Raw genomic sequence first — 27,527 nt, forward strand, 5'->3', positions numbered from 1 at the left:
ATTTTATAATCACCATTTTGCTTTCGGTATCATCCCAAATCTCAGTCGAGCACCAGAAGCCGCTGCACCAGTTAAAACCATGGTGCGAGCACAATCTCCCAGTTTTTCCCATCAGCAGAAAAAAAATATATACCTGTTCCAACAAAGGGATCATACACAACATCATTGGGTTTTACTTTCCCATGGTTTGCCATAATGAAAGACAGGCAGGCATCCATGCTAGTATTTCCAATAAAGTGTCTCTTTTTTACACTGTAAGACTCGATAAGTTCTCTTTGGCCATCTGCAATCTGTTGAAACATTTAAAATCACGGTCAGGTCTTAGATACAAGATATAAGCAGACAGGCTAACAGACTTGCTTAAGTGACACCACCCAACAAACAGGTAACTCTTCATTTCGCAACACACCACTTCGCTTTCTGCCGTCTGAAAATATGACAGACTTCTTTCCAAGCAACAGGTATCTTGGTTCAACACCCAGATAAATTCTTCAAGACAGAGGTCAAAAATATATAAACAATTTAGAGGGAAAATTCTTCTGAAGAAATAACAATTAGAGCAACTTTGCTATTATTCTAGGTATCAGAAAAAAAATTCCTGGCAATTCAGAGTTAAAAGAATTTCAAAATGATGAGGAGTAGAAATGCATGTTAACACCTGCATGCACATACACACGCACATGCTTAAGGTCACACAGAACTTCCATCTTTACTGGCTTTTCTGTCATGCTCAAAATCTAAATTTAGGATAACATTGACAGATCAGAATTTACTGGAAAAACAAACAGAATGCTAGCGTTTTTACATCAGACTTCCAAAATATGTTGAGGAGGAACCAAAGCAGTCTGGATGAAAACACATTCAAAAGCTCTTCCAACACCATGCCCCAGCTCCAGTCAACATCAGTCTTACTGGGTAAACAAAATACACTTACCTATTTTTTTCAGGTTGGTTTACTTTTTTAAACACTTCAGGAATCCAGCACAGATGGCACAACAGCTGCAATGTTTTGCCACAACTCAGGGTGCTTTGACATTAATCACAGGCACAGAGAACATTCACAGGTGCTAACAGATCACTTGGATCTCTAACCTCGCTGTACACAGCCCCTGACCATAGCTGTACAATCTCAGCAGTGGTTCTCCCTCCTTCCAGCTGCCCTTGACCCAGGTCATTGCAAGCACATATTCCCATCAGTGGCTGGTGTCATTCTGGAAGATGTCCTTTGGGGAGCCACTTTTTCCTCACAAGAAATAAAAGACCAGATCAGATTTCCTCAGGCTATCCTAATAACGCAGCAGGTTTGGAGTGTATGCACCCAACAGGCGAGAAAGTTTGTAGTAAAGACCTCAAATGACAAGCTCCAGACAGTTTTTGAACGTGGTTCCTACCATACAGCACTGCACTGTCAGTGTCCCCCTGGGCGAGCATCCACCTGTGGGCTGGACCCACAGATATCCAAAGCCTCAGGGATCAGTCTGCACCTTTCTGTGGACATGCCTGCCAGGACCACTTGAAGGACTTACAGAATGCTCCAGCAAGGCTGATGCAACTCAGCAGGGCCACAAGCCATCTACAGTTCCCGTAAATCTTTCTTCATGTTTGAAACAAGCTGCTGGTGCTTTTAGCTCCATCTGGGCCCACAATAACATAATACACCACCACAGCTGTGCAGACTCACCACTGTGTTGAGTTCCTGCAGTGGAGGGCAAGATAAGGTGTGTTCCCAGATACAACTTCAATTTTTTCCACCTCCAAATTGCTCAGTTAACCTGCTTTTTCCTAGTCACAATAAGGACTTCCAAGACTTGAATCAGTGTATCATGCAGTGACAGATTCAGCCATAATTATATTGTATGCTTCCATTAAAACTCAACACATTTTTTTACATTTAAATTGAAGAACACTTTTCTGAAAATACAAGTTCATAAGAACTGCAGCAAGCATACTCACATACCCATCTACCAAAATACAGATGAAAGGGCTCTTCTGGAACATTATTAGGATCCATTCCATAATCTTCCAAAATCCAGAAAATGTGTTCTGGGTTCTTTAAATTTACTTTTCCTTTGAATGGCAGAAATTCAAGGGCCTATACAATAAAGAAAAACAGAGTCAAATATAACAGGGTCAAATTTTTTAAATACACACCCCACAAAAAATAAAAATTTCAAAAAAACCAAACCACAATTCCACTTGAAATGATAGATTAGTACTAGAAGTACATTCTAAATGTTCTCTGGATTTTTTAAATGCCTTTCTTGTGAATAAGGATAGCTCAAATGATTAAGGACTAGAAATCAAGAACCATAACATTCTTTATTAACTGAATTATTCAATTTTCAAGTTATAAAAACAACACTGATGATGAACAATGGGATTTAAAATTTCAGTGATGTGCAGCTACACCAATTTACATACTCAGCATTATTTCATGTACACAAAAACTGAACAAACAGGAAAGGGTAGCCTACTATTAATACAGATAATTTCAGTCTCTGTAAATGAAGTAAATAAGATAAATAGCTGCCAAAAATACGATGTGGTAGAGCAAAAATGAACAGGAATTTAGAAAAATTTCCGAATTAAAATACTGATACAGTTAGGAGGAGAGCAAAAGTGCAGACAAGAGCATAAGGACAGAACAGGAAATCAGCCCACAATCCACAGCTTGCAACTGAAGTCACTGGACTGGTTTGTTCCACATTCTGCATCAATAAATGCCTAATATGGAGATCAAGCAACAGATCTTCCAAAAATCTAGCACTTAAGTCTAGCCATTTGAATCTTACAGTTTTGGGCAATAAGCTTCCGTTTCCCCAGCACAGTGGGCTGAAATCAGCAGTGATATTTGTTTGTCTTTGTATATGCCTTACATGGTCTGTTTAGAAATAAAAATGCAAGGTCACAAATCTCAAGTAGAATGTTAATTCAGACACAAAGATCTCATTTAGAGCTGATAAGGCATAAGCTGTAAACTGCTTTAAGATCTTCAGGAAACCCAAACTTAAATACACTCTAGACAACACTGATAGCATGGAATAAGAACAACGTGAATAGATTAAATTAAATATCAAAGTTTTTTTAAACATCTACTTACATCTATCTTTTTTATTTTCTGTGCTTGTGTCAGTGTTTTATTAAATGTATGAATATGTATTTTGTAAGTAGAGTCTGACTGTAGATATGGAAGCTGAAAAAAAGGCAAAGACACTTTCATTAGTACAGCTGCAGTGCTATTCAGTGTCATTAAGGAACCATATTATCCAGATTCTTTACATACATACCATCTTACCCATTGGGTAGTTCTTCAAAGATGCATAGAGCTCCCCTGCAGATCTTCCATGACCCCACAGTTCAAATATAGACCTGAAATTGCAAAGTTTTTTACAGTGCAGTCATACAGGGGTAAAAAAACCGCCTTGTAGATACTTAATCCTTTTAACCTTCTGGGCCAATGTACTTCGGGTTTGCTTTATGCAGTACTGAAGTGCGTTATTTAACTCTTAGCATATGCTTAGGTTTTGTTCTTAACAGGGACGCACTTATTTTCAATCCTAAACTGGTATTTCAATGAAGCTTTTTTGTTTGGTAACATAAACTAAAAGGCAAATTTCAGTCTTAGCACCCTTGGATATCACCAGACCTTTTTCTGGCACACAGTGATACTAGCAAATGAGACAAAATTCATTTGTAGCTGTCGATTTGATGGGGTAAGCAAAAGCCGAAAAAGGTCAAGAACAGACTTTCAAGGTGGTGTGCTAGCCTGGAGTAAAACAAAATGTGAAACTGTAACATCATACATATAATGTCATCATCAGAGGTTCTACCCCATTTTAAGATGTGGTTCTGATGTCTGATATTTTCAGATGTTTAAACACTATGCTGTCTTACACCTTTTTGTTTTGTTTCCATATTGCTGGCTTTAAGAAAAGCATTGCCTTGCAAGATGAGATAACCAATGCTACTGTAATGAAGGCACACCACCACATCATAGACCTTTCCCCCAGCATTCCAATATCCCGACCAAGTGGACTTCCCATATCAAAGAAAAAAAATCTTTTCAGTACAGGAATCCTAGTGTCACTGCATATATTGTTAGACACGCTTATGTGCATTTGTGACACACCATAAACACAGCCTTTAAGGATTAGCAGTGCCATGTAGTACCTTTTCAAAGATGACTCCTGAAAGAAAATCTTCAAACCATTCAAAGATATAGCTCACTCAAGCAAAAGTAAAAGAGAACTACATTTTACTAAGTGACAATAGCAAATACCAAGGCCCAGTGATAAGCCATTTTGTTGAAGTATTCCTTTCCTGAATAAATTATTTAAGGCTACATTTCTAACCTGCATTTACCCTGAAAAAAGTACATTTTTCAGAGTGTCTAATTTTTCTATCTGTTTCTATCTACTGTGAGAATTTAAACTATATTACTAGATGGAACAACGGAAATGCTGACAGCCTAGGCTGTATTAGAGAGAACCAAATATTCATCCATGAATTTTATTCAACTGTTGGAGAAGCTCTTACAACACCTTCAGGCCCACTTCTTACTTTTACACTTACACATGTATTGGAAAAAACCCACAAAATGCTGGGGAGATTTTATTTAGATAAACATATGCTTCAGAGCTTTTAATATTCATTAGCATTACAATGGAGATGCTCCAGGAATCTTACTCTAAAATTAACATATCTCCCCAGAACGAGCAGTAGTCCAGGAAAAAAAGAGTGTGCCAGTTACGCTTCCTACATAAAATAAGCATACATTAGTTGAAAGAGCATGGCATATGGAACATCTGCAAGCTGTTCTGTCATGTTTTACTTCCTTAGTTGCCTGCCGCTGCTTTTGGCAGTACAGTTTATCCCCATTGGGAAACATACTATCATAAGGACAGTTTTGTATACGTGGGGTTTCTTTAGGCAAGAGTGTACAACCCAAGTCATTGTAGGTAAAACTGAATACCTGACACAAGAAGTACTCAATAGGGACCATGCAACACTCTGCACAGGGCCCAAACTAACCCTGAACAGGTCAGCACAGACACCCCAAATTTAGTATGGTTGGAGAGCCATACTACAGCTATGCTTCTTCTCATCCTGAACCATAGCTCCGAGGTATCTCTCAAGCCTCACTGGAAAGCATGTTACGCAGACACCTCTAAAAAGGACCAACAGCCGCTGGAACAATCACTTTCTGGCATATTCCTGTGCTCTTGAATTTTCTAGAAGGACCTCTGCTGCAGCAATCTGGGCTGAGTACTCAGATACCAGCACTAGGAGACTGACACAAGGAATCACTACCTTTCCCTTCCAAACTTGATTTTCAGTTTTTATGTATCACTGTTTTTATCTTTTAATTCCATACACATTTTAAAACAAGCCACTAACTAAACATTATTCAAGGCAACTAAAACATCAGTGATGCTGCAAGACAAGTACTGGCTCTGCGGTGAAGAACACCATTTCAAGACCCTGCGTTGATAGTACACTAAGTAAAGAGGATGGGCATGCTACATAATCAGTCCTACAGGTTCCAGTAACACCTCCTCAATCCTAGAGGGAATCAGAGACTGTTTATTTTAAGACTCCATACAAAATTAATATTTGCCACAATATAGCACAACAATTTTCCACCGCCTACGTTATCATTTACAAGATTTTTCACCTCTTACTTTGCACATACTGTCCGTTTCATTAGTTCCCTTGCCATCTCTTCTGAAGGAATACTGAGAATCCAAAATGGAGACTGAAATAAAGAAAAGATAAGTGATGCAAATACCTAGCTGGAGGATGTCACATGAATTACACAACTACACAATTCTGTTCTATAAAAACAAAACATGCATGCTGAAGATAAAAAAAAAAAAAATCTGTTAACCATACAGAGAACATGAGGATAAAACATTTAATTTGAGGTAAAACTGTATACTCAGCTCAAATGTCTGAGAAATTTTACTAGGTATTTCATTTTCCCACCAGATCTTTGACTTGGTAAAATACTATTATTTGTTTATGCTTCTCCAGATTATTCATACTTAAAACACCTTGTTACACACAAGTAGTAACTAAACCCCAATAACATTCTCTGACTAAGCATTGAGACCAGAATCATACACTTCCCAGCTTCACTCCTCCAGATACCCTGCCTCATTGATTTAGAGGCAAACACCAAATTCAAACTGCTGCTGAATGTTTTCATAGTTCAGCTATTCTGGAAAGAAAGGAGAGCCTCACAGCAGATGGCACTGTTTCTTTTCACACTGCTAAATGAAGACATCCTGAGGTGCACTTTGTGCATCTTTTACTCAGTTCCGAGTCTCTACTGAAATTGAGAATTCCTCGGTTTTGAAAGATTCCTTATTTTCCTAAGAAACTTCAAAATTTATTCAGCTATCCACATTTAATAAAAATACTATAAAGAACATACTTGTGTACCACACATGCACTCAAGCAAAATATTTGGTCGTCACTTACGTTTACACGAATTTCCTGCTCACCACTGAACTGTCCACCATAAAGTGAAAGCAAAGATGCTATTTCCTAAAATGAAAATATAAAGGTCAGGCTTTAGGAGCATTAACTAATGTGTGGGGTTTTTTTTTTTAAAGAGCAAAGCAGATTTCTGTAAAGTGACAATTGCAGAGATAGAGCAGCACACCATAAATTCTATCGCAGACTGTGACCTCCATAGGGATTATGAACAAAATCTTAAGAGATGGCAACAGAAGAAAGAATGGCATTTACTACTGACTTACTGTGGGAACCAACAATGAAACATTTGGAGTAACTGTGAGGACAGGGCAGAGGTTCACAATTAAATTCAGCTGTTTTTTTACATAAGCATTCTCAGAGTTCAGCTGCAAAAGAACGAGCTATGCATAGTTTATGAAATGTTGTATAGTATACAGTAAGATCGAGTTAGGCATATTTCAGTAATCAAATCCCACTGTTTTGCATTTTCCTATTCCTCTTTCATTGAAATCTTTACTGTTCAATCCTACACTCTCACAACAATACTCCTCTTGCAGTATTATTCTATTCTTATAATATTTTTCTGACTAATTCATATAAAAGCAATGCCTCACCAGTAACACTCTGACCTGGGGCTGGGCCCAGCACTGAGAATCAATCCCTCTTCTGTTACCTCTCTGCTTTACAGGTATCTCAACAGTTTTCTTCAATAGGTGTCTTTTCCAGAGTAAACTAAATCAGAGGCTGTAAACTGAACACAGAAAACCGCAAATCTCCAAGAAACAAGGTACCAAGTAATAACTAAAAAAACACCCACTAAAAAGGCTTTTGAACTGAAATGAGAGGTAAACATTAGGGATGTGTCTCATGCAGCCCCTTCGCTAGAAACAACACACTGCAGCCTCTGAACGTTACTGGCAAAAGAACATGGAAGTGAATTTTTATATTAGCTTAGATTTGAACCGAGCGGATAAATAAGAAAATTACCACGAAGTATCCCAAAAAACGGAGGAAAAGAAAACCCCTGCATAATACTAGCACATGGCTTTAGCGGAACATTACCTCATTCATTTCCATCTTTCCATTTACGTAGAAAGGACATAAGAAATGCTGGAAAAAACAGGGGGTTTGCTCCAGGAGAATAAAATTTTATGCATAACTATGTCATTGTATGGTCCTGGGACAACAAGAGCACCTGAGATTTTATACATGAATCAGTGTCATCTCTACACACTACCGGTAATACTATCTACAAGAAAGTGACAACAACAAGCAGCAGAGAAAACATGGCCTGTGAGGAAAGGCTTGGAGAAAAACGCGATCGTGACCTCTACGCGTGCTAAAGGTTGCTGTAATAAAGGAAAGTAATAATCTGTTTTCAATGTTTACTATGGAGGAGACGAAAGCATGGGGTTCAGATCACAGCAGTGCTCTGGATGAGAGGTTGGGAAGATCCTTCCAAGAGTAAAGACAGTGAAGCACTGAAACAGATCTGCCTGAATATACTGATAAGAAAGCATTTGACATGCATCTGTCCATTAGAGACACCCTGTGCTGGAAAACAGGATGGGTGACATTACCCCTCAGTATCTGACCTAACCGAAGAGAGATCCCTCCCTGACCGTGAAGCACAGTTTCTTACTGGCTGCGAACTATGAAACACAGAACTTCTACAGACGCTTAACAACAAACATGGACTTCAACAAACACCTTCAGCTGTTGTGATCCTGCACCACCACCAGAAGAAAAGCAGTCCTCTCGTGTCCCATATGCGGGTGTGGTAATCAGGCAGCTGATCTGGCTGAAAAATCTGTCCTTGCTTGTTTCATTAAGTCTTCAGGCAAATCAGGTCCCTAATGCAGCTCATCACTAAGCTAAACATACGGCTGAGCAGTTACCAGAGTACAAGAAAAGGGAAATGGAACTGCTTTCTTCAGCAGCTGTATCAACCAAGTGCAAAAAAAGAAAAACTTTTTATGTTACATATATAGTGTCTTTTTTTTAATTAATCTGATTACCTTGGCTGAAGAAAAATTGGGTTGATCATAAATAAATAAATTCACGTTCCAGTCCCACAAAGCAGATAGTAAAAAACAATGCATAAAAGAAAGCCTTAATGAAAACAAGGAAAATAAATGATGCAATACACATTAAATATTTTAAAACATATGTAATGATGACCTGACAATTCTAACAAAATAACTCCACATCTCAGCAGCATTTTAAACAGTAACAAATTTTGCAACCAACTGGCATAAACGTGTCAATGCCAAGCAGACTGCAGTTGGGGAGGCAGGACTTGCTGGCTCCCACACCTGATGTGCTGCGATCCTACCGCAGAAGCAGGTCTACTCTCTCTGATCCCGCCTCAGCCCGCGCAGCACGAACCCTTCTGACCGCATGGCAATAAACACTCAGAATTAAAAGCCCAAAGCAAGCAGTCCTCAGTGCCGCCGGTGCGACGCAGAGGGGGGAGGCTGGCGACCAGTCAAGCCCTTGGAGACGCCCGTTCGATCCCGACATGCATGTAGGCCCCAGGACTTCAGAGAAGCCCCGTCCTCGCCACTCCCCACGTCTTCCTCCAGAAAATGGAGACACCCGCACCGCCCTGCCGGCATGAACACCTGGGGCAGGGAGGACCTCCCCTGTCACCAGGGCGGCGCTAACCATTTATGCACCCACACCACACTGGCGGGAGCAGCTGCATCATTTAAACAAACTGAAGAGTCACCGGAACGGGACTGCAGAAACATTTTCATAAACCCAGTTCTTCCTCTCTGTTTCCATTTCTTATCTGGAGCCCGAGGGACTTTGCTGGCAACCTCTCCCGGCTCCAACGGCTCTTGAGAGCGGCAAGGGAAGTCTTGCCTTAGAGCCACCGCGAAGAGGCTCTCCACGGAGGCTGGGGGCCGGAGGAGGAAGCCCACGCCCGCTGCCAGGCTGAGGGGAAAAGAGACAGCCCCGCGCCTGCCACAGGAGGCGAGTGAAGGGGCACTGGGCGCCCCCCGCCCCCGGCAGCCACGGGCTCTCCCCGAGCCCTCCCCGAGCCGCGCGGGGCGGGCAGCAGCCGAGGCCCCGCCGGAGCCAGGCCGCCTCCGGGGCCGCGCTGCCCGGGGCTGCTCCCGAGGGCAGTGCCGCGCCGCGCCCGGTCCCCCGCCCCAGCGGGTCGACCCCGACCCTGGCCCTGGCCCTGGCCTCAGCCCCGCGGGGCGCTCACCGGCAGGCGGAACGCGAGGTGCTCCTGCGCCAGCAGCAGCAGGTACCGCCGGAGCGCGGGGGCCGCCAGCGCCATGTCCGGCCATCCCCCGCCTCCCCGGGCCGCATGCGCCGCCCGGCGGGCCCAGCGCCGAGGCGGGAGCGGCGGGAGGAGCCCGCCCGCCGCGGCGGGGAGGTGCCGTTGCCGGCCCGACCGCGGCTGCTGGGGAGGGGGGTGTGGGCCGCCCTACACCCCGTGTGGGGTCCCGCGCCCCTCCGCAGCGCTGGGCACAAGCGTTGCCAGCGGCTTTGCTGCCTGAGGGGGTGCAGAGCAGCGGCTGCCAGCGCGGGCGGGGTGCGGGGAGAAAGTACTGCTCGCACTCTTAATTCGTTAGTGCTTATTTCACCTTCTTCTCATCCTTTTTTTAATCTGTATTTTGTGGATGCTTTACAATGCGCCCCATGTGCATTATTGAACGCGACCCCTTTGGCGTCTGTTAACTGTTCCTGTTACCTGGTGACCTGCTCCGCCCACGCCAGCGCGGGAAGGCTGTCGCTGGGGGAAGGAGGGGCTGCAGCGGCGCAGCCGTCAGGGCTTGGCCCAGACCAGGCGGGTGCCCCCGGCCAGTGCCCTCCGCAGCCTTTCCACCCCGCACCCCGCCTCGAGAACACTGTTCAGCGGGCCTGTCCAGCAGACGTATATTTACTTAAAATAAGTGACATACAGGTACTACTGTATAATGCACATGGGGCGCATTGTAAAGCATCCACAAAATACAGATTAAAAAAAGGATGAGAAAGAGACTCCCAGGAAAGGGGCAGAGATGTGACTATCCAACAAGGGGGAAAAAAGGTTTTTGTATTGCAGCTTGTATTTTGTCTTATTTTAGCATCTCGACTCGATAACTATAATCCTGTCCTCCCTGATCTCCCTGTTACGTTGAGCTGAAAGGTTCAGTTTATCCAGATTTCAGTAAGCCTTTTATTAGGGCCAGGCCAGCTCAGCACTGAACTCATGTTCCATATTTTCTGTGCTGATTTTTGGACAGCTTTTTTTCTAGAGGGCTAAGATTTTGCTCACAACCTGTGAGCACTTGCACAGGCCACGTTCTTTGTGCATCTTCATAATCTCATCCTGAGCTTCTCCATTTATCTCTATTCCTGCAGTACCCAAAACCGAGGTTTGCTGTGAAGATTTAGCCCTGACAATTGACAAGAAAACAATCTAAATGTGAACTGGCATCTAAACATGAACTTTCCTAGAATAGAAAGAAAAGAGGTAGGTGTGGATCAGGCTTGTTCACCTCAGGAGTGGAGTGCTGAGACCCAGCAATAAACACATTGCTGAACTGCTGACAAACCCTGCAAGTCGAAGATGGCTTACAAAATCTTGGGGTTGCTGAAAGAGATTTAGTGGAAGACTGCTTTTATTTTTCCAATGTGTCTCACTTCAAAATTCTTAGTTGTAGAGTTTCCATTTTAGAAACTCCTTAGGAGGGGTTATTGGTATTACTGTTTAAGCTTAATCTCTTTGAGACTGGCTTTGTCTTACTTTATGTGCACTACTTTATCTGCAGAGCATTGCTGTCTGTTCTCAGAAGGTGAATAACTACTTTATCTGCAGAGCATTGCTGTCTGTTCTCAGAAGGTGAATATTTCAATTTTCCAGTGGTACCGTTTTCTACAGAAGAATTTAACTGAAGTCCTGTTTTTTTCTGCTTTTGACTTGAGGATCCATGCAAAATTGCTTGCAGTCTCTATAAGCTGCTCAGCATAGTTTGAAAGTGTATGTATATTAATAAGTAAGACTTGCAGAGTAGTTGATCCTGACATAAAAACAAAGTGCTTTTCAGATGCTGTGTTTGTAAACTGAACATATATTCCTATACTGCCAGTGAGGAGAATCGAGCAGTTTGTTAGTGTGGATTTGGGGAGTCATCTTATGTCAACAACATTACATAACTATTGTAGGGAGGGAATGGAGGAACAATTATCCTTTCTAGCTTTCGGGGGAATTTTAAGTACACAAAATGTAATTACTCAAATTGAAATTTTTCCAGGAAGCTAGAATTAACCACCCTCCTCTCACAGAAAATATAACAACAGGATCATGTGACGATCATGAGTTTCAATTTAAGTGAGAGACTGTGGATGAAAAGCCATTATTTAACATATGCTGCTGTTTATCTTTCTCGATTCTCTTTCCCCGCAGTTGTGTTGCCATCTTCTGCTCACCCTGTGCACTCTTCTAGACCCAAACATAACAGAAGTTTTTTTGACTGTGACTTGCACGGTCTGCTGGGGCATTCAGGGAGCTCTGTCTCTGCTCATGGGGTTCACGTGCAGCAGCATCAACATAGGTACATGGGCAAACACCCATGAAACCTTACTTAAAAATAAACAACAATGCTTTTAAAATGCAGAAATGGCTAATCTATAATTCAGTTATTAAATTGTTCAGAATTTGGATTTCTGTCCATTTCCCCATAGAAAAGCCAGCGCTAATCCTCTGTTTTATCTCCAAATGTCTGTAAGAAAAGTATCAGCTCTACTAATGTGCTATATAGAAACTCTAGTTTGTGTATTTCAGCAGCTGAAGGATACGATCCAGCAAAGACATGGTTATAGTGCAGTCGGATCTCTGTAGGTGTATCAAAGTCTGTCCCTAATTCATCAAAATAATTACATACTGCACAGATAGTCCATCATTTAAGTACATGTAATTTTATAGGTGGCGGGCAGCCTGTGTACCTTAGAGGAGCTGGCCAGTTTCATCTCTCCCAGGCAAGCTCCCTTGCCTGCAGCCTGCCTGTAGATTTTAGTAGGCAGATATGGCTGTGCAGCACAGCCTTTTAAGGAAGAACTATCTATTCTGGTTTTGTCTGCTTTGATAAATGGGGCGTTGCAGACGGTGCTGGGCTCGCTAGCTGGATTTCTAGTTCTCCTTTCAGTGCCTGATGAGGAAAAGCCCCCTGCTTCCACCGCCTATCGGCATTTCAGCTCCAGAAAATGTTTTCTGTGCATAATAACTACCGCAGTCTGTGGGCACCGTGTCGGCACAGCGTGGGTTTGTCCACCTTTAATCAGTGTGCAGGCAGGAGAAGGGCTGCCCACCTCTGTGTATGGGTTGGTGCGCTGCCTCTTGGGGAATGGTTTGCTCTCTCGCCTGTCAGTAAGCCTGTGCTGCACAGGTCAGCCAGCACTGCATCAGGTCGTTTGGGAAGTCTGCGGGGCTGCCGGTGTGAGGATAAAGTTCTTTAAAAGGCGTCATTGCATGAAGAGTAAGTACCGCACTGCGTTTGTGTTGCACGGAGGCCGTGGGGGACGTACGGTCACTGCAGGATTGGTGGTATGCCGTGTAACCTTCTAAGCATAATTTACTGCCCTGTGTTACAAAGTGACTTCCGAATTTCAGCTGAATCACTTTTACTTTCCACGTTGCTGTAGAATTATGGGTGGACTTAAAAAAATCTTTTTCAGCAGCCTTGCCTCTCACTCAGGCAAAACTCTTCCAAAAATTATCAGGCTGATTTGTTGGTTTTCCTTTACAGCTGACGGTGCACCCAGGAGCCACAGTTACGACCAGCCGTTGATTTGTTTCCTGCTTGAGTGCCATAAAACGTTTTCAAGAGATGGAAGAAGATAAAGGGCAGAGTGCTAAAGCTACGAGTGTGGTGGGCGACTTGAGGAAAAGTTGGCAGACCTGGGCAGAGGATCGCGTTGAGTATCAGAGAAAGAACCCGTTCAGCAACGACAACAGGCTTGCATCTAAACCGGTGCATACTCACAGAGGAGATCCTACCTACGGGAGACCCCCTGAAGGGTCTCAGACAGAGCAGAGAGGGAAAGATGCTCACTCACACGTGGGTAAGGAAGTAGAAGAGCTGTGCTTGATCATTAGAAACACTGGAGAGGTCGGAGAAGATGGACATGTGAGTGTGACATTCGGGCAGCTGTTTGAAACATATGTGACTATTTCCAATAAAGTAGTAGGAATCTTGTTAAGAGCCAGAAAACATGGTCTGGTGCATTTTGAAGGTGAAATGCTTTGGCAAGGAAAAGATGATGACGTGATCATCACTTTACTAGAATAGCGCTTTGCCATCTGATGAATTCTGCTGCATGGTTCCGTTTGGAAAAACATGTCTGGATGCCATCTTGAAAGAGGTTTTCGTTAAAGAATTTCAACTCAACTGCTTACTGGGACGTGAGCAAGAGAGAAAACGGGTGAGAAGGATGAAAAAATATTTTCATAAAAATGGTAGAGATTTGGACAGAAATCACAAATAATCAACTAATCCATCACGCTGCCGTTGGATTGTCCTTTCATTATTATCATCCACTACCAAGTACACTGCAGTTCTTCAAATAACTCCACTGGCTTACTGCTTTAGGTTACTGAAAGTATAAATTACTAACTCGCTACCATACGACACTGATTCTTGAAGGTTGTGAAATACTCTCTGTGTGGGGGATTTTGATTTGTAAAACATGGAATTGAAAACTTTTATGGGAATTCATATACTTCTTAAAAAAAGGAGTCTGATACATAGCAAAAGTTTAGGTTATTTTCACATGGTGAAACTGAATAAATGGAAGTTATGTTGCCTTTCATGAGGTATATGAAAATTCCTGAATTTAAGGAAATATCACAGCAAAGATATTTGATGGTTCCTAAATTAGATGCATCTTGCATGTATTTTGGAGAGCTGCACTGCTATTTAATAGTCTGTTCTTATCATCATATCGTCTCCAAAACTTCTGTGTCTCTTGTTCTTTTTCGTCTGTATCTCGCACCATTTTTACCTGTTCTGTTCTAATGCTGTGTCATACCTTAGAAGATCACAAAGCTCTGCAACCTTCTTGGTGAATTCAGCTAATATCCCTTCATAGAAAGTAGGGTGCCACAACATAAAGAAGTGAAAGACAACTGAAACTGTATATTGGGGCACTGTGCATTCATGAGGGGAAAAAAATAAGGCTCTTCCTCTTCTTTCACCAAAATGTAGCAATGATGTTGTTTGTTTACAGCAGGAGGAGAGTAGAGTTCCTGTAGTGCCAAATGCATAAATAAAAGTACAGCGTGCAGTCCCATACCTCACTTAGCTGAGGCAGAGCTGTGCTTTGAGAGCACAGTTATGAGTTCTCCAAACTGGGAGGAAAAATGGTCTGCTGGTTAAAAAGGGACTGAAAGATGACCGGTAATAATTTCCTTGATGGTTCTTCTTGGGGAACTTTTTCTATGTTTAAAAAAAGAAAGGATTGGTTATATAAAACGGTTGTAATAGTGCTATTAAAAATAATCAGGAGCTGTACTTACAACAGTCCCCACCATGAAAACTGTTTAATTAGGAAAACAAAATCCTATATTTTACCAGTGCAAATAAAAGCTTTTATGTGGTGTTAACTACACTACTCGATGGGTCTTTAAAATAAGAATATTCTTTTGCCTCAAAAGGATATTGAAATTTAATACAAATTATGAACTTGATAAAAGTGATAGATTATTTTACACTATTTACATAAAAGAACATTTTTTGCAAAGAGTCTAAAAGAATGGGGTTTTGTTTTGATATTTTCATCCAATGGGGATTTGCATCAATATAAGCCTTTTGACTGAGCAAATAAAAATATAGATTTCATTATCCCTCTGCCTCCTTTTCCTACTGAAAAGACAATGAAAATAGAAAAAAGGGAAGAAATTAATATGCTGAAATAAGTATATCTGGGGGACAGGGGAGCCATATGCAGGTAGAGCATGGAGGGGGAAACAAAGGGTGGGTTTTAATCAGCGGGTACTTTTACCATGTTGGAAACTGGGGAATATGTGCTGCACCAGGCACTGCTGGTGTGTGTTCCCTTAGTTTTTCAAAACCACTCCTTCCTAAACAAATCTATGTCTTGCAGCTGAAAACAAGACATGTAATTTGTGATCTTTTAGCATGTTTAAAATGCTTTGTTTTTTGGAAAAGTGTTTCTTGCCAAAATGACATGAGCACACCTTAGTGGATTTCAGCTCCCATTAGATAAAGCCTGTACACGCATTTTGATGTCAAAGTGAATCAAGCTTTTTATAATACAGCTACAGAATGCTGTTTCTTTAATTCTAACAATTTTCTGATTCAGTCAGCGCTGCTGTAGCACTTGCGGGAAGCAGTATCAGGCAGTTCAAGTGTCGCCAGTGGACTAACAGGATGGTAGTATCAGGAAAAATAACACATTGCTAGACATTGCACAAATAATACATTAAAAGACACACAGTTGAGGCAGTGTGTAGCCTGAGCACCCTAAGATGCAAGTCCAGCTCATGCAAACTTCCTAGTTCTTAATTAAGTCTGGCTCAAGTAGTTAAATGACAGGAATCTAGGCTTCCACTGCCGTGTAAGTAAGTAGTTAGTGTTAGATGCTTATATGGCCTCTGCTGCACTCTCTCCTGCTGCTGGTTGGTTTAGATATCACTTGAGTACCTCTACAAGAGCTTTAAGCACAGCTCTGATGAAAACAGGTAGAAGCAGGCTAAGCCCCTAAATGAAATGTTCTTACCAAGTTTGGAAGTGACTACAAAAAGCTTGCCCTATCATGATATTTTGAATAAACCCAAGGATTATTATCAAAAAGATCATTTATAGAGGGGTAGATTTTTTTAAGCAATTATAGGGCCGAATTTCCTTTAGATGAGCATTCTCTAAAGAGTGACCAAAATCTTTCTGTGTCTCCATGCAATGGTTACAAACACCAAAACAGCTGCCAAACTGGGTCAGCACCCAGGCTGACAAATCCAATCTCCAGCTTCCAGCAATAGCTGTTATTTCGAAAGAAGTCTAAAAAACAGATAATACAATAGGTCAGCTTGTCCACTGGTACACTCCAGAATAAAAAAAATTACTCCTGAAGCCTGTACAGTCAGGAGTACATAATATCTAATGGACATGACTGAATTGAGCTACTAGTTGACAAGTTTTACAAAGTTCTGCTTCCTCATCTGCAATGTGAAGATTAGATTAGCATCTACAGATGAGACAGGAATTGAAACTTTTCAACAGGTGACTTTTTTGCAACAGGGCCCCATTACAGTAAATGGAACAGAATTTATTAAATTATTTTCACAAAAATTGTAACCTGTGAGGTTTTTTACTATTACAGATTATTTAGAGTAGTAAGTAAACTCTGACCTTCTAAAAGGTGTTCTTGCCCTACTAAGTTAACTTCCAGCTCTTCAAATCTCTCCTAAACTTCACTTCTTTGTGGCAAGACCCCTCAGTGGTCTTTCCTCTTCTTGCACTTGAAGTCTGTGAATTCTGCATCTGTTTTGGACTGTAGATTGTATAGGGATTATCTGTATTTTGTCTTGTCAAACACTGAAAGCACTTTCAGCACTTCAATAAATATTGCACATCAGTTTGAAATGACATCAAGTGAGTTCTTATGCAGCATTTTATTGTTTTCAAGTTTGTCAAATTTCAAATATGATTTTCACTGGTTTGCTCCCATTTTTATGCTTTTATTTACAACTCACACTTAAGAAGACTTCAGAATACCTTGAGGAGCTATTACCAATTTAATCACATTGAAAATGCTGTCCTTAGTCAAAACACAAACTTTTTTTTTTATTCTACATTTAACAGCGTGGTATGCATATCTGTTTCGCCCTTTCAGGGGGGGCAGTTAGTACTTCAGCATTAAAGCATTATTCTGTGGGTTTGCATTAGGTTGGGAGTTTATGTAAAACAACTGAGAAAAGAGTACAATTAAAGCTTTGTCATTGCTAAACAGTCAAAAAAGCAGCTTTTCTCAGGACTGCTAATACTGGATCAAAGAACAACAGAGCCAGGGGCAGTGGCTAAGCAACCTTCCTTTGCTTCTCCAGGCTCTTGGAGAGTAAGAGCTGCTGAGTTCACTCTCCGAGAGTATTTTATTGATCTGTGCTCACTGGAAAGATTTGGGAAGTTTTAAGATGATGTTACAATGCTGCTGTAGAAGAGGGTGACACAGTTAATGGGGTCTGCCCACTGCCTCTTCCAGGGGCTAGCCAGTAATTCTGAAACATATTCAAAGCATTAGGATAGGCTTTTCAGAAAATATTTCTTAGCCTAATTAAAAGAATTATCTGCTGAGCCTGAGAATGCTTGTCAATACAGCAGGAAAATGGAACACGGTTCTATGCTGAAAAACACTAATGAGGTACTGAGCATTCATCTCAGTAATTAATGTGGTGTTTAACACTTTGTTTGAGCTGTTTTGAAGCCTGTCTGCTAGTGTCATAGACAAGTTGAATTCCCCATCTTGCTCATCAGCAAAAGTTTGGAAGCTAGGTGTTACTCTGATTTTTACCTTTCCAGTCTCACTGTCATCAGTGGGACCCTTCTCAAATATAAGATATGAAAGTTGACCTTTGTGCTTCTGCATACATTTGACAATGTACTGGGTCTGGCTGGGATGGAGGTAATTTTTTTCAGAGCAGCCCATAAGGTGCTGTGTTTTCGGTTTGTGACTGAAACAGTGTTGATGACACACCAGTGTTCTGGCCATTGCTGAGCAGTGCTTGCACAGTGTCAAGGCCTTCTCTTTTTCCTGCTCTGCCCCTCCAGTGGGAAAAAAGCTGGGAGGTGGCACAGCCTGCATAACGCACAAATTGACCAGCAGGGATATTCCATGCCATATAATGTTATGCTCAGCAATAAAAGCTGAGGAGAGGGTTTTTTGGGGGGCGGGGGGGTGGGGGCAGCCATTGCTACTGGCCTGCTTGTGGGAAGTCATGAGTGATTACCTTTGCATTGCATGCCTTGGTTTTCTTTTTCCTCTTTCCTTCATTTATTAAACTGTCTTTATCTTAACCCGTAAGTGTTCCCACTTTTGCTCTTCCTATTCTCTCCCCCATCCCACTGGGGTCAGGGGTTAAGAGCAAGCAAAGGGGTATCTAGGGTCAACCCCCGCAGTCAACTATTCCATTGCACTGGAAGATCATTCTAAGATTAGCATTTATTCTGTTTTGTTTACTAATCCTTTTTGACAACAGTTCATGTTGGTACTTTAAATATTACATGTCACAGTTAAGCACAGTTACATAAATTAATTACAAATCAGCACACATACACAGTATTAACTCTTGAAAGATCTTAATGTTCAGATATTTCACAAAGCTAGGAGCCAGCTCAAACCTCCTAATCTATTGCACAGAAGTAGTCAAAGTTCAGTGGCTTCACACTCTTCCTACCTAATGTTACAAAATAAAACCCTAAAGGGCTGCAAATGACATGTGAGAGCCCACTAATAAGAAGACTTCAGGAACTAGGTCTTACAGAAAAGAGAGATGTAAACTCTTTTGGGTAGAAAACATTGTTCTTCAGAAGGGTGTGAACTTTCTGAAGTATTATGTATAGTCTACTATAAGAATAGTACATTGTACAACTAAGGCAACAGGTGCTGGATCAGTGGAAAACACTGAGAAGACTACGTTCAGAGAAGCTTGGAGGTGCAACAGAACCATCACCACCTCAGCTGCATCTAAATGCATAAGCCAAGGGCACTTGATCAGTTAGGCACCAAGAGATACACTCTGTGAATGAAGAAAATCCACTCCGTGTTTTCTGGAGTTTTAACCTTCCAAACACTCTGCCTGAAAATGGTATTGAAAAACAGAGTGCCAGCATTACTGATTAGAGTTGTACAGCAAAGGCAAATGTTCAGCAGGTTCCTCAGGCAACCGAACATGTTCCAATTTTGGGCTAAGTCCCTGCTATCCCAAATTCAAATCAAATTGCGATTATGCAAGCCTGCCACATACTCACTGCACTGAAGACCCGCTTCTCTTATGACTCCATTAAGAAATCAAATTTAGCCAAGGCATTAATCTCCAAGGGATTTCCAGTGAGAACAATATCAGAACCATCTAAAAATTGGGATTTTTTTTCTACCATCATGCAGAAGAGCAGTATATTAAATCAATTCCTCTGAACTCTCCACGTTTTTTGTAAACATACAATAACTAATTTAAAATATTGTGTACATAAGAGGGAAACAATCTTTAAGTCCAACACACAACCACTTACACATACATTTAAACTATATTCTATGTTATATAGCATTATCACATCTTGGGCACCTATTGCATTAACATTTACTATGTCACTGTCATGCAAATAAGACAGGTAATACATTAAAGTGGTTTAGCACCAGAAAGTTAGTAGTGTACATTCAGCAATGTACCTACTAATAACGAGGCATAAGTAACATATCATACAACTACAGATGGAAAGTGACATGTTTTAAATGTTACTTGCAAGCCCAGAACAATGCATCTTTAAAATAAAAGCTTGATTCTGCAACAAATATTCCCCTTGGTACCACATACATGCTGTTAGTAGTAACTTGTTGCCTTAGTTGAAATACATTCTGCTGCTATACCCCGCCTTTTACTAGGAAAAGTTCTCTGCATGTGTGCATATGTGTGTGTATGTACTATGTATGTATATATATACAAATATAACATTATAATTAAAATACATTGCCTTATTGTTAGAGAAGTATACAGACTCAGGTATCCAAATGGGAGAACTAGGTTGGCAGCTACAGATTCTGTGTGTATTTCCTCATAAGGAACTAAAGCTTTTTTGATCCTGGCACATTATTGGCAACATCAAACTGTGCAACCTTAAATCAGACTTCAAAGACAAACTGGCTAGCGACACAAGGCTAAGAGTGCTTTCAACTGGCAGCATTTTCAGTTTGCAGTCGCTCAATCAGTTGTTCAGCCTGTGAAAAAGAGAAAGCAAGGCATTAACTACACCATGAACCTTCAGTTTACTGAAAATTCCATTTTAAAAATAGTGACACTGACAAAGCATTTAGTTCTCATTTTTACAGAAAAAGCACACAAGAGAAGCAGAATACAATGACTGCTTTGAACAGCAGACTTTTTCACAGTTTCCATCAAACTCCCATTAGGTGATCAGAAAAGGAAACAGAACCTATGGAAGTCAGAAGATGTTTGAGCAAATAAATAGTAGACAAAGCAGAGTGGTTTTAAAGACCTCAGAAGACAGCAGTGCTCAGAACAACCAAGCTGTGAGACCTGGAATTCTTTGGAAGATGCTCCAGAAGGGCGTGCTGTGGCCTCTCATCACCCAACCAGCTGCACACCAGCCACACATGTTTCTGAGGGATGGAGTGCATTCACATATGTGGTTCATGTCACAAGATATACATCCATTCTTTAGTTATGTCGCTATGCTCACGCATCACTTTTCTCATCGTATGGCTATTTATGCATCTAGCGCATAACTGGGACAGCTGTATTTTGTATATGTAACAGCACCAGCACACAGAGCCCCCGGAAAGGCTCAGGGCAGAAGGAAGTCTGCCAGCATTGTTCTAGCAGGCCAAACTGGGCTCGTGGAGACTAACATGGGCACTTCTGAAACAGATCAGTCTACTATCAGCCTTTTTTTTGCCAGGCCCACTGAATTAATCTTTTATTTTTAACTAGTGCTTGAGGTTTTACTAAGATCTCAAAGGAACCATGTTAAAAGGTGAAAAGCTTAAGTTTGGCATGTTTTAAATACACACAGTAAAAATGCAATCAGCTACTTAGGGTAGGAACAACTTAACAGGAGTTAAGTAGCTCTTGCAGTTCATTTGCAAATAAAGCTAGATAAAGCATAGAGCAACTGAAAATGAAGTTATCTGAATTTTGTTTCGCATTCTTAAACAAGTATCACATTCAAGCCATTATAATTAAAAAACAAAACAAAACAAAACCAATCCAAGAACATTTTCCAACTTGACAACAGGGCAAAATATCTTTTGAAGTGCATCCATATTGGAAAATCAAGCTTGGTACAGATCTCCTGAGCTAATCCAAGATAGCAAGCAGTAAAACTACACAGCTATACTTATTTGAGGGCCAAACAGCTGTGTGGCGCTCTTTAACACAGCAGAGACACATCTGCTTTTTTCGAGGTAGGTGAGATCTCCAGCGAGGTACCACTGTGAAGAAGCCAAGTTTTTTCTCTTTAAGTAATAGGCTGTCTATAATCTTTAGATGAGACAGACCTTTTTCAACATTTTTGTTTTGGGGCTGTGCAGACACCAGGATGCTGTAGCTACATTGCAAGGATAGGTTCTTTGCTGCATCGAAGCAGTGAGAATAAGCTTTAGTCCTCGAGACAGAGATTTTCAAACAGTGATTTAGTCAGTGCCAGTTAGTCTCATTGCTTATTTCTACTGACATAAATCAGTACAAACAATGTTTCTGTAAAGCAGATACTTGTTTCAGTCTAAAGATGACAAGATGAAAAAAAACATGTGAAATGATACAAGCAATCATCACGTGGCCATGTTTTTCACCTAAATTGGACGAACCAGGGTATGTACAATACATAGCCCGTCACATTTGAATATATCCTTTCACATTAAAAAGCAAATACTTATAAAGCGTCCTCAGAAGCACATCACATTAACCTAAGCTACACATTAGATCCAGAACTACTGTGAATGTTACTGTCACTCCATTTCCCTTAATAAGCGTAAACATTAAAGTTACATGTTACCATTATATTTTCTCAAATATTTAATGCAAAATATAAATAATTAATAATTATAGTAATGACAAAAATAATTGCTGAAAGAATTCTTGTCACATTTTCAGCGTGCAATCAAAACCTACTGAAAAGCTTATCTGCATTACACTTACCGTGATAAACCAGTAGGAATTGATTCTGTAAATCAGTCTGGATAAGAATCCCAGCTGACTGGCTGGGGCCAGGACATGAAGATGCAAGTGGGATATTGAGCAGAATGGAGGCCAGTGAAAACCCATTCTTCAGAAAAGGAAAACAAGTAAAAAATACTGATGATGTTAATTCAGGAAGAAGTAGAACATCGCAAGTTATTTAACATGATCAATTGAATTAAGAACTCAACTCATCACATTTTCCTTGTACATAAAGGCAGGAACAAAAATATGCCTTTTCCTTTCATTACACTCTCAGGAAAACTTTTCACATATCCATTAACCTCCTCCTTCACATCTCTATATTTAAGATACATTTTGTTAAGGAGGGTTTAAAAAATAAAATGTATCTTAAATGTATCATATCTAGTTTTCAGCTGGAAAGCCAACTGTCACTAGATGAATGTAGTTTCTACCTATTTTAATCATGAAGGCCCAGTTCCCTATACTCTGCACCATTTAAATTACGTTACAATTTACCTCGGCCCTCAAAGGCACTGACTTAAACTAAAGGGTGCAGCACTGAAATCAAATGAGTGCAGGTATGACTGAAACACAACGCACTGCCCTGCTTGAATACGGCTAAGTTTACCTCTTTTCTGGAATCTAAGATTTAGAGCATATTTTCAGCACGTAATTAAAGAGCACCCTTTAAAATAAGTTGTTTGAAGTGCCCTCCCTATCCCAGGATGTGGACAAGAAAGAATCTCAGAGTTGGAACATAATCTGTGCTGGAAATTCATCAGTAAAAAAGAGTTTATATTCAACGACAGCACATTCTACTTGAGAAGTCATGCGATAAGTCAATGCAGACCCGATTTCTTCAATAAATCATAATGCAGTTGTTGCCACCATCTCTAAAATAGCATTCTGAGAAGTAAAAAACCATACTCAATAAACACAGAAGATTTCCATTACATACCTTATATCATTCAAGTCACTAAAATTATTTCTCTGGAGGACAGCTTTTCCAACTTCCATCATTCTCTTCACTATTAAACGCAAATACATTTCATTTAATGTTTAAGTAGTATTTTACAGATCATATGTCATCAAGTAATTTAAAAAAGGTATTCTTCAGAATATTAACTTCAACAAACTGATTATACTGAAATCACAAACATGGGATTTTCAAAATATAAATACTGTAACTACTCATAATCAAACAAAGATTGTCAAGACAGTGCTGTGCAATGATTGACATGTAAACTGCCACGGTTACCAATTTCCACACTAGTGATGCTTTTAAGTGTTGTATGATTCCAACAACTTTGGCCAAAGCCATGCTATCACCACACCCTTATTAAAAAAACCCAACAAATACTGATTGGACAATTTGACGATGTTTACATTAATTCTAGTGTTATATCTCGACACAGCTACAGGACTTTGATCTCTAGGTCCTGTGCAGCCTGGTATAAGTTAGGAAGTTTCAGGGATGGTACACAATTTGAAAGTAAAATAAAATAAAACTCTCAGTCCTACTTATTACTAGGACACAGTTTCATTGCTGTATCACTGAGAAAAGAAGCAACCCTAATACAAAAACTCAAGGCAAAATTCTAAGGAATTGTCTTGAAGCCAAACACATATAGAAGTTGTTTCTGGAGAAAACTACCCTAGGTTTAGAAGAGGAATACAGCGATGCAAGATTGGCAACACGCAACTATAAGTCTTTTCTTGCATCACCTGTAAATTTCCCTAAGGTAGAATCTCTTCATGCATGTATGGCTGTAGTTTCTTCTGTTATTCAACACACTTAGCCAGGTGCTTCTTGTGAAACAAATTCCAGGACAATGTTTTCTTAAGAAAAGAAAAAAAGCCTATAAACAATAAATCATAGCTTCAATACTTTAGAATTTTATCTTTTGAAAAATTATGGAAATTTATTGGAACATTATTTTCCTTTCTCTTCTCTCACTCACTTTTTTCCCGAAAAATAATGTAGCACTTATTTTAAAATATACATTTTATAAAATCCTTTATAATTTTTCATGTAATTTAAATTGTGTGTATATCTAAGAAAACGCAATGAAGTAGCACATAAACACTTTAAAAATAAAGTTGCAATTCCAACAAAGTGCAGAGGCATCTATAATGCATGCAAACAAAAGAGATTTTGTGCATCAGTGCAACATTTTTCTAGAATTGCACAAAAAAATGTGCTATTCTAGAACAGCACATGGAAGTTCCCAGGAATGGTAAGTCCCCACCTATACTCACACCATCTATTTCCATGTTTATATCCTCAACCAAATAGTGCTCAAAGGTATAATTTACTTGACAACACACTAATTAAGGCTGCGCAGAATGATTTTCTTTCACATTAAACACACATGTACAGCCTTACCTATGGGTATGTGTTCTGTCTTCAGTGTTTTGCAGTTTCCCATGTGCTCCACTGGCACCACCAGATAGTGGTGGGGGGCACCAGGTCTGATATCTCTGAAGCAAACAAGGTCTTCATACTAAAAAAGGATGCAAACGTATTAAATTGATTAGAACGAAGATATTGGCAAAGAGTAGGTAACAAAGTCCGTCTTCCCCATATCAATGTGATACTTAATATCATAGTCGAAGTAACTAGCAAAAATCTTAAGATTTTTGGAGCCAGCCTGCAGAAAGACTTGTAAACACGCTTTGTGTCCTCAGTTGACCTTCTGCAGTCAGGATTCCTCGGTGTCTGCTTTAAGGTTTCTAGCTGTTGTGCCAACGTTTAAGTGTAGCAAGATATTTCCTTTCTGACCAATGTTTCACTCCCGTCTCCACAGAAGAGTTGAGGACCCTTAAGACTACCCCACCCCCGCCAAGCCTTCTAAAGCGAGACCCTTCGCCAGCCGGCGGCCCGGGCACCGTCTTACCGAGAGGGAGAGAGGGAGGGAGGGAGAGAGGGAGGGAGGGAGAGAGGGAGGGAGGGAGGCAGAGAGGGAGGCAGAGAGAGAGGGAGGGAGGGAGGGAGGCAGAGAGGGAGGGCTGGCACCGCGCGACCGACAGACACACCACTTCAGGGTTTGATCCTTCATTCTCGGATTAAGCCGCCTCGGCCCCTTCCCGCTCTCCCGGGGCCCTGCCCGCTCTGCAGGCCCCGGCGCCGAGCAGCTCGGGAACCGGGATCCGCACAGCCGCCCTCAGGCAGCATGGCGACAGCCCGGATTTGGCTCTTCATTAGAAACCGGCAACGAACAACAGCCACCCGCCCAGGCCAACAAAAGCCTCCCGGCTGCTAGCGGGGAGCTGGCCCGACCCGCACCTCCGGGAGAGCGAACAAGGGCGGCGGCGAAGGGCGGAAGCGGCCGCGGGACCGGGACACCGCGGCGGGACACCGGGGGGAGGCCGCCGCCGCCGCCCGGGCGGCCCTCACCCACCTCGCAGGGGAGCAGCGCCGTGCCCGGCTCCTCCCGGCGGGCGATCCTGCAGAACACGCACTTGCCGTCGTAGCCGCCGCCGTTCCCGGCTTCTCTCCCCTCGGCGGCGGCCGCGGCCGCCTCCCCCGCCATAGGCCCCCCCGGCCCTCGCCCTCCGCCTGCAGCCACCGCCCGACCGACGGGACCGCGCGCGCCCCCTGCCGGCGCGTGGTGCTCGCCGCGAGCACCAATGGCGGAGCGCCGGGCCGGGGACCAGCCACAGGCACCCGCGTCAGCGCCCCGCCCACCTGCGCGCCTCCTCCGCCGCCAGGGGGCGCGCGCGGGCCGCGGGAGTTCCCCTCCCTCCCCCGTGCGGGAGGGCACCGCGCCCGCGGAGCTGGGGGGCTGTCGCCCCGCTTACAGCTCCTCTGCTAGGGAGGGGGGGACTTCCTAATCAAGCCTCAGGCAGCTCAAGCAGGAATGGATGCAGTCTTAGCTTCACCCAAGACACGGACAGGCTCTTCTCTCAGGTAAAATACCGGATTCCCTCGGTGCCGTGAAGCAAAGCTCCACCCCCACGCTGAATTACACACCTGAAGCATCAATAAAAATACATGAGGTCTGCTCCCCGTTTTCACTAAAACAAAGGTACAAACTGGGAATAAAATGAAGTGAATGCATTCTGAGCTCATTCAATTCATAGAATCATAGAAAGGTTTGGGTTGGAAGGGTCCTTTAAAGGTCATCTAGTCCAACCCCCCTGCAATGAGCAGCGACATCTTCAACTAGATCAGGTTGCTCAGAGCCCCGTCCAACCTGACCTTGAACGTTTCCAGGGATGGGGCATCTACCACCTCTCTGGGCAACATGTTCCAGTGTTTCACCACCCTCATCATATCAACTCCTTCCAAAGCTAGCAGAGGGTATTTTTAAGTGGTAGCTAACCTTCACTTTCTAAAAATGTTTTCTTAGTAATTTGTACTTTAAATCGCTTGCACTGTTCATTAGACTAGAGTTGCAGAGCTGCAGAATCCCTGACGGCAGAATTTCGATGGTTATGTTCTTCATGCAGCCCAAATGGCACAAAGTTCCCCAGATGACAGGCCATAGTGTTTAAAGAGTTAACAAGTTACAAAATGTAGAATGAGATTTTTAAAAAATGTCTTTCAGAGCATGCAAGCTGTGCTTGTACAAATATGACATGGTTAGCTATTCTACCTGAAGAACTGTATTTGCCAGCAATTGCTGACGTGCAGAAGGTGAGGCAGAAGGTCAGCAATGAGCTGACCTGCTCCTTTTCCCTGCTACAAACAGGCAAATGAAATCTTGAAAGTTTACACACAAGGATTATTTTGAAAGTAACTGGGTTTGGGTTTACTTTGGTATGAAGCTAGCTTCATACAAAACATCCAGTGCAAAAACTGTACTGAAACCAGCACCAAATTGAACATCCGCACTTACCTGAGTATTTACAAGCCTTACTGTGAATGAGCATTTCACCGCTGTACTCAATCAAGAATCTTTATCCAAGTACTGCTAAAGTACACATGCTTCATGTTGCAAGAACAAACTTTTGTTCTCCGAGAGAAAAATTACTAGTGACTGTGATTTTTCTCTTACTTTATATTAAGAAAATTCTTACTGCCATTTCACTCAAAGCAAAGTTCACAGGTAACGTTCTGCTTCATGCGTAATCGTAGTTTGTTTTTTCTTAATGTGACCTCTGTATACCGTAAAACCATTGAAAGCCAAGAACCAAGTACTTTTAAGACATTGTA

General features: G+C 41.8%; 2 protein-coding genes across 3 annotated transcripts in view; both read right to left on the reverse strand.

The window, feature by feature from the left end:
• The window catches only part of TRMT11 (tRNA methyltransferase 11 homolog), a 28,033-nt gene extending 18,261 nt beyond the window's left edge, over window positions 1-9,772 (reverse strand). The window contains exons 1-7 of one of the 2 annotated variants that reach the window (XM_059834895.1): window positions 9,698-9,772; window positions 6,484-6,549; window positions 5,682-5,755; window positions 3,288-3,369; window positions 3,101-3,193; window positions 1,958-2,092; window positions 134-290 (exon numbers count right to left, since the gene is read on the reverse strand). In XM_059834895.1, the coding sequence (XP_059690878.1) occupies window positions 134-290; window positions 1,958-2,092; window positions 3,101-3,193; window positions 3,288-3,369; window positions 5,682-5,755; window positions 6,484-6,549; window positions 9,698-9,772 (682 nt within the window). Of the gene's footprint in view, window positions 1-133; window positions 291-1,772; window positions 1,776-1,957; window positions 2,093-3,100; window positions 3,194-3,287; window positions 3,370-5,681; window positions 5,756-6,483; window positions 6,550-9,697 lie in introns of those variants that run through there. The other variant, XM_059834902.1, reaches the window with a different exon arrangement.
• Window positions 9,773-18,636: 8,864 nt separating this feature from the next.
• Window positions 18,637-25,902, reverse strand: HINT3 (histidine triad nucleotide binding protein 3). The gene is made up of 5 exons (XM_059835326.1): window positions 25,771-25,902; window positions 24,756-24,873; window positions 23,328-23,397; window positions 22,367-22,493; window positions 18,637-20,427 (listed from the first exon to the last, which is right to left on the reverse strand). The coding sequence occupies exons 1-5, from the start codon at window positions 25,900-25,902 to the stop codon at window positions 20,380-20,382; spliced, it is 495 nt and encodes a 164-aa protein (XP_059691309.1). The 3' UTR covers window positions 18,637-20,379.
• Window positions 25,903-27,527: the final 1,625 nt, after the last annotated feature.

The sequence above is a fragment of the Gavia stellata genome, chromosome 2 (assembly GCF_030936135.1).
Source record: "Gavia stellata isolate bGavSte3 chromosome 2, bGavSte3.hap2, whole genome shotgun sequence".
NCBI classification, from domain to species: Eukaryota; Metazoa; Chordata; class Aves; order Gaviiformes; family Gaviidae; genus Gavia; species Gavia stellata.

Coding starts and splice junctions, on each gene's coding strand:
- HINT3 (XM_059835326.1), bottom strand. CDS start 25,902: ATGGCGGGGGAGGCGGCCGCGGCCGCCGCCGAGGGGAGAGAAGCCGGG. Junction 23,398..24,755: donor GACAGAACACATACCCATAG/GTAAGGCTGTAC, acceptor TGCGTTTAATAG/TGAAGAGAATGATGGAAGTT. Junction 20,428..22,366: donor ATTCCTACTGGTTTATCACG/GTAAGTGTAATG, acceptor TCTTTTTCACAG/GCTGAACAACTGATTGAGCG.